Source organism: Salvia hispanica, chromosome 3 (genome assembly GCF_029641045.1).
Source record: "Salvia hispanica isolate PSC_SH4W2 chromosome 3, Shi_PSC_v1, whole genome shotgun sequence".
Lineage (NCBI taxonomy): Eukaryota > Viridiplantae > Streptophyta > Magnoliopsida > Lamiales > Lamiaceae > Salvia > Salvia hispanica.
This window is the reverse complement of record NC_142694.1, coordinates 6,490,521-6,503,235: the sequence shown is the minus strand read 5'-3', so window position 1 is coordinate 6,503,235 and position 12,715 is coordinate 6,490,521. Positions and strand designations below refer to the sequence as shown.

General features: G+C 37.1%; 2 protein-coding genes across 2 annotated transcripts; both read left to right on the top strand.

The window, feature by feature from the left end:
- The first annotated feature begins 4,809 nt into the window (after nucleotides 1–4,809).
- On the top strand, nucleotides 4,810–5,897 carry LOC125212066 (uncharacterized). The gene has a single exon (XM_048112103.2). The coding sequence runs from the start codon at nucleotides 4,917–4,919 to the stop codon at nucleotides 5,466–5,468; it is 552 nt and encodes a 183-aa protein (XP_047968060.1). The 5' UTR covers nucleotides 4,810–4,916; the 3' UTR covers nucleotides 5,469–5,897.
- A 3,139-nt stretch (nucleotides 5,898–9,036) lies between these two features.
- Nucleotides 9,037–10,724, top strand: LOC125215023 (calmodulin-like). Its single transcript, XM_048116304.2, has 2 exons — nucleotides 9,037–9,217; nucleotides 10,166–10,724. Exons 1-2 carry the CDS (start codon nucleotides 9,142–9,144, stop codon nucleotides 10,537–10,539), a joined length of 450 nt encoding a protein of 149 aa, XP_047972261.1. The 5' UTR covers nucleotides 9,037–9,141; the 3' UTR covers nucleotides 10,540–10,724.
- The last annotated feature ends 1,991 nt before the right edge of the window (nucleotides 10,725–12,715 follow it).

The following is a 12,715-nucleotide window of genomic DNA, read 5'->3' as shown; positions in this document are numbered from 1 at the left end:
TAAAACTGATAAAAATATAGGTATGTTTGAAAATTTTCAAAATTCGAAATAATATTTAGGGGGAAAATTCATCAAAATTTGCTCTGCATATTTTCCCGCCTTAAAATTGGGCTGAGTGGTTTATTTTGGATCTGATATGGATAATATCAAAGTACTTGAATTTATGAAATGATTTATGCGATCAAAATTTCTCAAATTTGTATTATGATTTTATTCAAGAATGTTGTTATTCACTAACATAATTTTGGTTCTACAAACACTTTTTCATTTATTGGTTATTCAACAAAATATATTACTACTACAATATAAAAGTAGACTACTACATAATTTTCTTTACTTTTAATAAACTATAATTATTGTCACCCTTTAGAATAAATTGAAATGGAGTAACAATTTATAAAGATTTGAGAATTAAATAAAATTATTCATTTTTATTATTATTATTTACTCACATAAAAATATTAGTAATGGATCGAGGCCCCATACTGCAATTTGAGACGTAGGATAAAACGCTCGGCCCATTATATTTAAAAAATAAGGTTATATTTCATTGGATAGTGGAGAAGGGGCAACCTATTTATTTATCCATATAAATACAAAGAAATTATTATTACTCTTAATTTGGGCATATTACAGGATATATTTTTTAGGTTCCCAAATTATTGATGCACATATATAAAAACAAAGAAATTACTACACCACTGCATGCATATCGCATTCCTCGTCCATGTCGGCACTCGAGAATTTATTTCAGATTCATCATGTGAAAAAAAAATGTATAAATTGCTTCGTACACTTCTTTGGATCCATACATTTCACGTGCAGCTCTTTTATTCATGGGTCAAAGCAAATTCATCTTTCTTTAATTTGAGTAATAAGTTATCTAAATTCGCAATAGTTGCGTCACACTATTTATGAACTTATTCGGATTTAGATTTCATAAAAGGTCATTGAGCTTATTTAATGAAGCTTTGTTACTAAACAATTAACATTAAGCTTTATAATAAATAATCTCGTTATATTGAATTTATAAGTTAACGCATGGATATCAATGATAAAGTCTGGAGTTATTTATCTAAATTGAATTATTTATTTACTATAAATTGATCATATACATCTCTCTAATATAAGAAAGGATATTATTATTATAGAAGATATGATAGGATAGTGCAAATTATGTAGTCGGTCAGCTTCGTGGCTCAAGCCCATATTTTTAGTGACTTCTTCTGCTTATGGTTCATAACCCTTCTCCCATATTTATATTCAAACTACTTTTGAGTTTATATCGGTTTTGTATGAAAAGGAGTATTGATGTATGTACAAAACTCAACATGTTTATGCTCTCACATTATGCATTAGAGCATCCGTCCGCAATGGTGCTTAGGCCAGCCATAGGCCAGCCATTCTCTTCTCTGCCACGTCAGCAACACTAAAAAAACCACCTGCCACGTCAGATTTAGGCCAGCCGCAATAAAATTAATTCAAAATATACTACATTTACGGAATTAAAATTGCGATATACGGAATTAAATTTACGACACATATACGGGTAAAATAATCCATTCCATTAAAAAAAAAGTACAAAGATTTTAAAAAAAAGTACATGATTTTTTTTTAAAAAAAAAGGGCTTCAACACCCGAGCCCCGCCACTCTCTACTCCTCATCGCCGTCGCCGTCGTCCTCCTCGTCGCCGCCGCCGTCTCCGCCGCCGCTGCCGCCACCCGTGGTATCTGAGCCCACGTCGGAACCCCCCAGCCGTGACCTCGCGATCTCTAAATCAGCACGCATGCTCTCGAGCATCTCGTAAAGAAACCTCTTCTCCGTTGGGTCAGTGGCGTTCTTCCACTCTCGGAAGACCTGTAACATCTGAGCCCGCGTTTGGTTACGCGAATGGAGAGGGTGTACTCGAGTGGGGCGGCTGGGAGGGCGGAGGACTGGACCTCGCGGGGCGATAGGGGGGATCCGCCCCTCGCAGCCCGCTGCGCCCGCTTCTGTCCAACCGGGCGGGGGCGACCAGTAAATGAAGGAGGGGATGGAAACTCCTCAGCATCCGGGGGGAGGTCGTGGGATCCGCCGCTGCTGCCGCTGTAGTCGCCGCTATAGTTAAGTCGCTGCTTCTTCGGCCACCCAGCGTCGCACCCCGCCCGGAACTTCTCCGAGTCCTTCAGCAACAAGAAGCACTCCCAGAAGGTGAACTCCTTATACTTCCCCTCCAAGGGGAACTGACTCGCGGCTATCCTCCGGGCGTCGTCCTCAGTCTGCCCACTTCTGAGCTGACGGAGGGCGTTGGCGTATAAATTCGCAAAACGGCCCACCGCGGCCCTGGTGCGCTCCCACCCCTTCCGGACCTCCTCGTTGCTGAAGTCCTTCCCGTGCGGGCAGTGGTTCTTATAGGCAGCTCTGATCTTCGCCCACATGTTGACGACCCGCTGGTTGTTCGCAACCAGTGGATCGTCGCACACCTCCAACCACCCCTTGGCCACCGCGGCGTACTCATCCTCCGTCCACGCCGTGGGCTGCGATGACTCGCCGACCGCCTTGCCCTTCCCTTTCCCCCTCGTCTTCTTCCTCGGCGCGGCCGGCGTCGCTCGAACGGGAGTATCATCGTCCCCGAGATCGATCCCCATATCATGCAATGACAGAAGGTCATCGCCAGAGAACTGCGTCTCCACCGGGGTCGACGTGTGAGACGAAGCCGTAAAAAAATCAAGCGAGGGCCGATATACCGCGTCCCCTCCCAGTGACCCCTGCACCCCCTTCGGCATCCCGGGATGCATACCGTGCGGCATCCCCCCCTGCCACATCATCCCCATCATCTGCTGCAGCATCATCTGCTGCTGCATCTGGGGCATACCCCCCCCCCCACCCGAGCGCTGACTGCCCGCCGCTCCCCTGCCCGCCGCCCGGCATCCCCCACGGCATACCCCCCGGCATCCCCCCCGGCATACCCCCCTGGTTCCCCCCCATCGCCCCCCCGGCGCACCAGCCATCATCCCCATCATCTGATTCCAAGGGATGTTAAATCCCGGGCCCATCTGCCCCCATCCAGATCCCACGGGTACTGTGGGAGTCTGAGAGCCGCTCGTCGCCGGACTGGACTCGTTGTTGTGATCCATCACTCGATGATGCTCTTGAACAGAAAGTTAGAGAGAGAGAAAACTCGTTAAAACAAGTGGTGCAAATGAAAATGAAACGAAAATCGCGTTTATATATGATTTTAAAAAAAAAAAAAAATCAAAAATCGGCGCTGGCCGATCGGGCCTCCACAATGGCGGCTAGCCGATCGGCTAGCGTTTCGGCCAGCGACGAGCGATCGGCGAGCCCACGCCGATCCGCTCGTCGATTTTGCGCTGGCCGACTGCAATGGTTCGGCTAGCCGATCGGCCAGCGCGACGAATCGGCAAGCCGGTCGCTAGCCGACCATTGCGGATGCTCTTATCTTAGATTTGGTTATCTTAGATTTGGTTGTGTTTATATTTTTATAAGTTTCCAAACAATTCATCTATCTTCAACAAAATATTAGTATAAAAATAATTGTAATTATCTATTTATCCGCTTAGATATTTGCTATGATAAAATGAACTAATATAAAATTAAAATGGGCAAAGTTATTTTTTGGTTCTATAATGCTGAGCCTGAAATAGGTTAGGCTGACACGACCTAATATTCACACCTTATCTTAGTAAATAAAAATGACAGCACAAATGAAATTTAAATTCAAATCTTTGCCAAAAAATGAACTACTACTAGTTTACGATAAAATGAACTGATGATACTATAAAATTAAAATGGGTAAATTTATTATTTTTGTTTTAGAATGCAAAACAGCGCAGGCTGACACAACCAAATATTAACACCTTATACTAGCAAATAAAATTGACAACACCGCTAAAATATAAACTCAAATGTTTGGCAAAAAAATAAAATGTTAAAAGAAATGACAAAACAATCATGTCCACTGTACATTAAATTTAACTAAGATGAGTTGGTTATGTTCATTTATTTATAAATTATAATCATCCAAACAATTATTCGATTTTTAACAAAATACAGTATGAAGTAAATATAATTATAATTATCTTTTAGGGAATGTGATCAAATGAAAACTCTAAATATTGTATCAACTCAAAACTATGATCTGGACCATTGAAAAATGTTAACAGATCACAAAAAAGCATCAACAAGAAAATGTCAACAGAATTTCAATGGTAATCAATGATTGATGTTGTGTTGATACTGTGCTGACATTAAATTCTTATAATTTTATACTGTGTTGATATTGTATTGAAACTGTGTTGAGCTATGTTGAAGAATTTTGAGTTTGTACAATATATAAGTTTGCATTTTATCACTATCCTATCTTTTAGTCCGTTACTAACTAGTATGATAAATGAACTTGTCTAAAATTAAAATAGGTAATTTTTTTTATTTTTTATTTTTTATTTTTTGGCTCTAGAATGCTGAAAGCCTAAAAAAAGTGTATGCTGGCACAACCTAATATTCACACCTTATTTAAGTAACTAAAAATGACACCACCAATGAAATTTAAAATCAAATGTTTAGCAAAAAATGAACTACTAATAATTTACAATAAATTGAACTAATATTATAAAATTAAAATGTGGTAAAAGAGTTTTTTTTTTTGACTAAAAGGAGCGGAGGCTGACACAACCAAATATTAGCACCTCATCTTAGAATATAAAATTGACAACACCACCGAAACTGAAATTCAAATTTATAGAGATGACAAAACAATCATGTCCACACTACATAAAATTAAATTTTACATTTTCATCTAGGGAAAGATATTGGTTGCGTAGACGATAAAAATAGCAAGGATGGGAGAGCCTCTCTAATCTCTATGCACATGCACCTATATAAACAGTAAAACACCTTTCTCTCTCATCCCCAAACCATGGCCGCCGCTCTCTCACTCCTCATCTTCTCTCTCATCTCCGCCTCCCTCCCCGCCCCCTCTCTCTCCGCCACCGCCATAACCGCCATCACCAGAGACCAGATCGCCTGCACAATGTGCTCGTCCTGCGACAATCCCTGCCAACCGATCTTCTCTCCTCCGCCGCCGGAGCCGGTCCTCTCCCCTCCACCGCCGGTCCCCTCCCCTCCGCCACCTTCCCCGCCGCCGCCGTACGGTGTCAATTGTCCCCCTCCGCCTTCGCCGCCCTGCGGCGGAGGCTGCGGAGGCGTCTACTACTATCCGCCGCCGCAAACCTCTTACTATTATCCCCCACCTTCCGGCGGCGGCGCGTACTATCCACCGCCAAACCCTAGCTCCACCGATTACCTCACTCCGACGCCGCCGAATCCAATTATGCCGTATTTCCCCTTCTATTACTACAATCCGCCGCCGTCGAACCCCCACACCGGCGATTACAATTCCGCCCAATCCACATCTCACTCCAAATTTCCGCCTCTTCTCATCGCGATTTCACTCTTTTTACTCCTTTAATTTCACAATAGCAACAGCGAAATCAAGTAGTATACAATAAACAGCACCTCCTTAATTCAATTCTCGCGGATTTACCATTTCCTTTTCCTCCATTTGCAAATTGCGACGATTTTCAGGTCAATGCGGATGAAGATCGGAGCTGCGGCGGAGGGAATTCATCGTTGCAGATTAATTATTCAGTGTAATTTTCTATAGCGATTTCTCCTACTGGCTACTGTTGATTATTATTGGTAGAATAAGGCGTATGTAAATTGAAGTGTAACGCTATAGCTAAATTATTTGCCAAAAATACTATAATCACCAATAATTGTAAGACGTAGCTTTAATTTTGCTAAAAAGTAATGGTACCTTTTCATCGTCATCAGCAATTCCAACTGTAATTACAATGACTATTTTTCGTCGCGATAAAGATTTGTCATTTGTAGCTTTGTTTTTTCGAGTAATGTCATCTCTCTCTGTTTGGGTGGATGATTCGTTTGTATTATCGTTTGCATGTGCTAAAAGGCTAAAAGTAGTAAAGTCATTCCAACTTATTTTGCTCTCAAGTTAGACGACAACCTAATATATTCATTTGTAGTACTATCTTGCAAAAAAAATATATATAGTTAAGAGATTTAATACAAATGATGAAATGATTTAATACAATCATTAATGATTATAAAATAACATACTCCACTTATTTATTTCAAAATTAATTTAAGAGTTAACGAATTGAACAAACACTACAATGCTCATTGCTCAACACTGATTCATCTTACTAACGAACTTTCCTCGAGATCAATTCCAAAATGCTACATATAAACTCATCCACAATCTAACCCATTTTATAAGTCTCTCTATTGTCACATTATTATTTTCCCTTAATTTATTTAGTTGTATGTCAAATTACAACTTCTACAATCACATACCTATACTCTATAAAAATAAATTTTATCCGCACCCCAGCGGTCTGGCCGAAAGTTTTAGCAACGCGAGAAGTCGTGGACCGCAGCCCTCCGAGCAGTCCGACCTATGCGGACCCGGTTGTGATGCCCTAAGTTCCTAACAGGTTACAATACTGTGGTTCATAAAATATGCAATGGTAATCCATATATTTTATTTTTTCAATAAAAATTATGTTAAATGATAGGTGGGAATTTCTTCTTTTTTTGGAATGGAATTGGATGTGGGAACTGAAATAGTGCACTGGAGAAAATATTATCCCATGTGACATAAGTGTCAACATTATCAAATAAAGTATGTTCCAATTTTTATAACTTTAGTGAAGAAAAGGTAAATTATTGTAGTAAAATTACAAATAAGTAAAAAAAATACTGGGGAAAAAGGTGCAGTAAATTGAGGAAGAGAAAAAATAGCAAAATGTGAATTCTTTCATGGTATGAGGGAAGTATACAATAAATTATTAATTATGAATACTTAGTGAGCTAAAAGAGCTACTCCATTAAATATCTATATCGAACTGATAAAACAAATACAGTATTATAAAATGTTAGCTAGAGTCCAAAATGTATGAATAGCAAAACGGGCAATAGATGGAGTCCAAATATTTGACCAAATACTACTATTATTAGTAAATTTATAGTTAAATTCATGAAGTATAGTGTAATAAAAAAATGAGAAATCCAATTGATTGTATTTAGAATTCAGTTGAATAAAAACGGGACAAACATTTGATAGACATCCATTAATTCGCTGTCAATTGGACTTTAACTTAATCATACGTATCATATGCAAAATCGTTTCCATATATACATTTCATATGTACCTATTTTTAAAAAATGTTTGAATTGTTCACCAATTTATGTGTATTAAAAAACTCTCTCATTCTACGAGCTAATAGTAAATTAGTAATAGGTCTATACTACTAATAGCGGGGCATAAATATTAAGATAAGTCACATGTCACAATATATGTATTCCTTTTAGACTATTAGGAGTAGTACATATCAATATTGTATTTGGCTGGATATGCTTAATTATCTATAACTGCTAGTATTAGGTATAGATATGATACATTGGTACAATACCCAAATTTGTAAGAGGTTAATATATGGTATGAAAATTGCCATTTCCCACCTCCAAATATTATGAATATATAATGGGCTGTCGAATACTATGATCCATTTCTGATTTATTTAGGCTCTAGTTAAAGTCCAATGAAAATGGATCGAGCTGTGAAAATCGACCTAAAACCCGATAGTCATTGCGCTTGACAATTTTTTCTTTATTTGTTTATAATTTATTCATAATTTAAATCAGTGCAAAGTTTATAATTTGTTTTTAACATCTACTTGTTTGATTGGAGGTGAAAGAGCACACATCTTTTTATATTTATTTTGATAGTAATTATAGAATAAGTTTTCAAATACATAAACTTACTGGTTCCATTCTTAAATAGGATAAAATCATAACATAAGTATCAAATAATTTTGGAGTATTTGGTGGTAATTGCTATACCTCTCCTCGAATCTGTTAGTCTGGCATAAGATTTTGTTTTTACTCATAGACAGCCTCAAACTGAGTCAAGTTGAGCAATTGAATCAAATGTGTTGTATTAATAATGCAAATGGGATAGTTGAGAATTGTTTTTAGAATAATTGAATTAATCATGTTAGAATACCAATTTTTTTTTGTATTTTGATACTACATGTTACCAACTAAAGTTCTATCTTCACAAAACCCAACCTTATAAAAAGTGTGATTAATGTTCCAATTAACATAATTGGACAACTAAAGTTCTATCTTCACGAAATCCAACCTTATAAAAAGTGTGATTACTATTCAAAATTAACATAAATAGATGACGAAATAATGAGTAAGCTGGTCAGATTCTTAGATCAATGATAATTTTACCTAGAAAAGCTTTTTTTTTTTAAGTAGTAACACATGTAGTACATGTTAGGAAGAAAATTAAACCTTCAAATTTTGTTGGCCTCCTTTGAATCGGTTCTGTTAGTAAACATTGCTTATGTCAAACACTTGGATTAGAGATATAAATGTATGTATCTTCACATAAATGTATAATCTAATTTCAATTTGGCCTAAAAAAATATAGGGAGTATTATGATTTTAATTTCTACATTCAGTCTTTAATAGCGCAAAATTGCCTCTATATTTTTATTGTAGCTTCTCATTAATGTGAGTTCCCCTTAAGTGCAAATTCAACTTAATAAAAGAAACTACTACTATAATACTACAGGGAGTAAGATTTTTTAAAATTACAACAACTTAGGATTTTAAATTTGTTTTTGTTTTTTTATCTCATGTTTTATGAGGAAACAAATGATCAATATCCCATACGGTGAAGAGTGGGATATTTATGAACGTAATAACCATTTTCCATTCAATGTATCAGTATAAACTATGAAGGGTAGGACAATCGTGTCTAAATTTAAAATAGGCTATTTGAAAAAAGTGATTTGAATTCAATATCTAGGATGAAAATAATTGCACTAATTTCATAATTAAGAAAATAAGAATAAATTGACTTTGCTGTACAGATGTAAAAAAAAAGTAAAAATGAAAAAGAATCCATCCATCTTTATATGCCGATTTTATATAATAGCCCCACACTTTCCCTACATTTCTTCGGTGACGCTCATTCTCTCTCTACGCCCATTCCACACTGATTTTGTAGAATCGCCTTACAGAAAAAAGCTTCGTCAGGAGAAGAGATGGCGGTTCAGCTCACCGACGAACAGATCTCCGAATTCAAGGAAGCCTTCTCTCTATTCGACAAGGATGGAGACGGTCAGTGCTCTGATTTGCATTTCGATCCCCTATTTCTTATTTTTATATGCAATCTATTCATGTGTTTTCGTTGTTGATCTGTTTCTGCGAAGTAGATCTATTTACTTGTTGAATGCTGTTAATTTTTCAGCGTATTTGGTTTTTTTTCACCGCTTTCTTTGTCAATGTTGCTGTGATCTGAGTTAATTTTGAGCGAGAAATATGGATCGCAATTTTTTTTCTCTCCGTGGTTCGTTGATGTTTACGGTCTATTATTTCCGTCATTGGTGGTGTTTCGTGGTTGTAATTTGTGTTGATTTGATATTTATGGTAAGGAATTTGATTTTCCGTGAACCTAGGGTTTTTCCTCTCTCGCTCTCTTTGTTGAGATTTTTATAGATTATTAGCGACGATTAGCTCAATAATTTCTGCATTGTTTGTCTTCATTTATATTTTTCCTCATTTTAATGATGACCTTAACCGCTATTTTTTGCATTAATCAAGCAAATCTAGTTGTGTTCTGCACTAATTTGAGCTGAATTTTTAGTTGTGTTGTGTAGTGATATTCATGTCATTTATGGTACACAAATTTGGTAGCATTTTCAGATTGGATCGTTTGCTGTGTTTGTGCTATGTGGAGAACCGGTCTGGCATTTCTTCCTGAGACCAATATAAATAGGAAAAAAAAAGACCCTCACAATTTTTATCTTACAAAAGCTTTGTTAGTGTCATACTCTTATTAAGATATCCATCGTCTTTTCCTGTTGTTTAAAATGATAAAAATTAAAACGAGAATACTATGGTTATCAAATTTGCAGCATACATAGACTTGGGTCATATTGCAGATTTATTACGCTAAGTTTTGAACAGTTATTATCGTTGCCACACGTAAGTGTACAGCTATTGGTGTGATGCAATTTGTGACTTGCTACTTTCTTACACTATGTTTCTGGAAAAAATGATTTATAGGTTGCATCACCACGAAGGAGCTGGGGACTGTGATGCGTTCTTTGGGACAGAACCCGACGGAGGCTGAGCTCCAGGATATGATCAACGAGGTTGATGCTGATGGTAATGGGACGATTGACTTCCCAGAGTTTCTCAACCTGATGGCTCGCAAGATGAAGGACACTGATTCTGAGGAGGAACTCAAGGAAGCTTTCAGGGTTTTCGACAAGGACCAGAATGGATTCATATCCGCAGCTGAGCTCCGCCACGTGATGACAAATCTCGGGGAGAAGCTAACTGACGAGGAGGTTGATGAGATGATCCGTGAGGCCGACGTGGATGGTGATGGCCAGATCAACTACGAGGAGTTCGTCAAGGTCATGATGGCCAAGTGAGGAAGGAAGCAACTCCCATGTTGAATTTTTTAAGTATTTAAGATTTGATCAAAAAATGAAACAGAGCGGATTAAGTTTGATGAGATTTCTGTTTCTGCTAGATGTGCTTTTGACATTATTAGCTTTACCTGTTTGCATTGTTTCAAAGTGCTGTTTTTCAATATATGCTTGTTTTTGGTGTTCCAGATTTTAGTATTTTGGGTTGTTAGTCTTTGCTTCTATTTCCCTTCAGTATTTTGTGTCTACAACTTTTGGAGAACATTGTGCTTTGATTTTTAATCATCAGTGAAGAATTTGTTGATATTCCAATTTGTTAAGTATTTTGATTCTTTCTTTCTTAACTTGCATTGAACAGTCCATATTGAGACATTGTATGGGTGTTTGGTTTTATTTGTTGTCTTATTAATCTTGAAATTTCTGTTAGAGTAATTATTTAGTTGTGATATACCTATTTCTGGTTTTTCACACAATTATCAAATTTTGGCGAATTAATTGACAAATAAATTACTAGTTGATGTAGATATGCAATATTCACAGGAGTTCGATTGTTTAAGCTTTCATAGAATTCATGTGCAAACTAGAATATTGTGAAAATTTGTGTACCACGACTATACTTACCTTCAAATTTTGTTCATTTATCAATAAAAAAAATTAAAGGAGTTGTGTAAGAAAAGATAAAGATAATAAAATGAAAATATAGTATAAATCTATATTGTATAACAATAATTAAACCAATATCTTCAAAACATATTCCGTGCTCTATATACAGTTAATTGCAATAATTGCCATAAAATACTTGGAATAGGAACAAGATTTCAAATAATAAGACCATTGCAATAAGATTAGCAATTCTACAAACAAGATTATGTAGTTCAAATGCTCCCATGCAAATGCACATAATTCTAACACAACAAATTACAAGTTACAAAAGTTCACAAATTTAAGGCGACTATGCTAATTACTAAACCATTATTATACTGAAACAACACTACAGAAACCGAAAACAGCTTAATTATCTACTCTCCAAAGTTGAAATCTCATCACTCTTTAATGAATATTAAATTAAGATGCCTAACACTCAACAATCCGTTGCAACTTTTTGGTTAGTAACATCAGCTTAAATTATGATTCCCTTCTCAATTGAAATATCACAATCTTGTAACAAATCCAGCTTTAGATTACAAAAATCACAAAATAGATCTCACATGCTAGTCAATCCAGCCTCACTCAAATTGGCATTTTCACAAAAAATTTGATATAAGAAAAACAATGGAGCTTGAAATTCTTGGGAAGGAACTCGCTCCGAAGGGATGCCAGTCCAGTCCGAAACTGCCCAGGTGGTCCAAAACGGGCAGAAGGACAAGGGCGGTGAGGGCTCACCACGACGAATTAGCAAAGGAGAATCTCCCACCAAAGAAGAGAAAGTTGGAATCAACTAGTGAAAGAAATGGGAAAATTTCAAGTTACAAGATGTCCACAAAGCACCATAGATGCAACATATGCAAGAGGTCTTTTAGTAGCTACCAAGCATTGGGTGGCCACAAGGCCCACCACAACAAGGCGGCGGCAGCGGCAGGGGGCAGAGGAGACGATGGAGTTCCAGAAGAAGCGGTGGCCGTGTGCGGCGGAGCAGTGCACCGGTGCATGTTTTGCTACAAAGAGTTCTCAAAAGGGCAGGCTCTTGGTGGGCATAGGCGGCATTGCCAAGGCCCCATTGTTAATGAAAATGAAGCTAAGATGTTTAGTTTTGATCTCAATGAACTCCCACCTGAATGAAAGGTAAATTTATCAATCTGTCCTGATTAAATCTGAATTGTGATTAATAAATTCTAAATGGAGATTGATGAATCCCAATTAGACTGGATGATGCATTGTACAAATTTTATGGAGCACTATACAGATGGGTTTTCGATGTATTGTCATATAAGTTGGACCATGTGATGTAAGTTAGAGAGCTCATATTTGTGTGTGACTCAAAAATTATTACTCTTATTTATCGTATTTTTTTATAAAAATATATACATATACAAATTGTGATTGTGTATTTCTAAAGTCGTTGCTAAATTTCTATATGAATTACTCTTCAAGTTGAGAAATTTAGTTTGAACACTAGCATCTAAGTTGAAGCTCTTAAGATTTTAGATGAGACTTGCCCTTTTCATTGTCACAACCAATT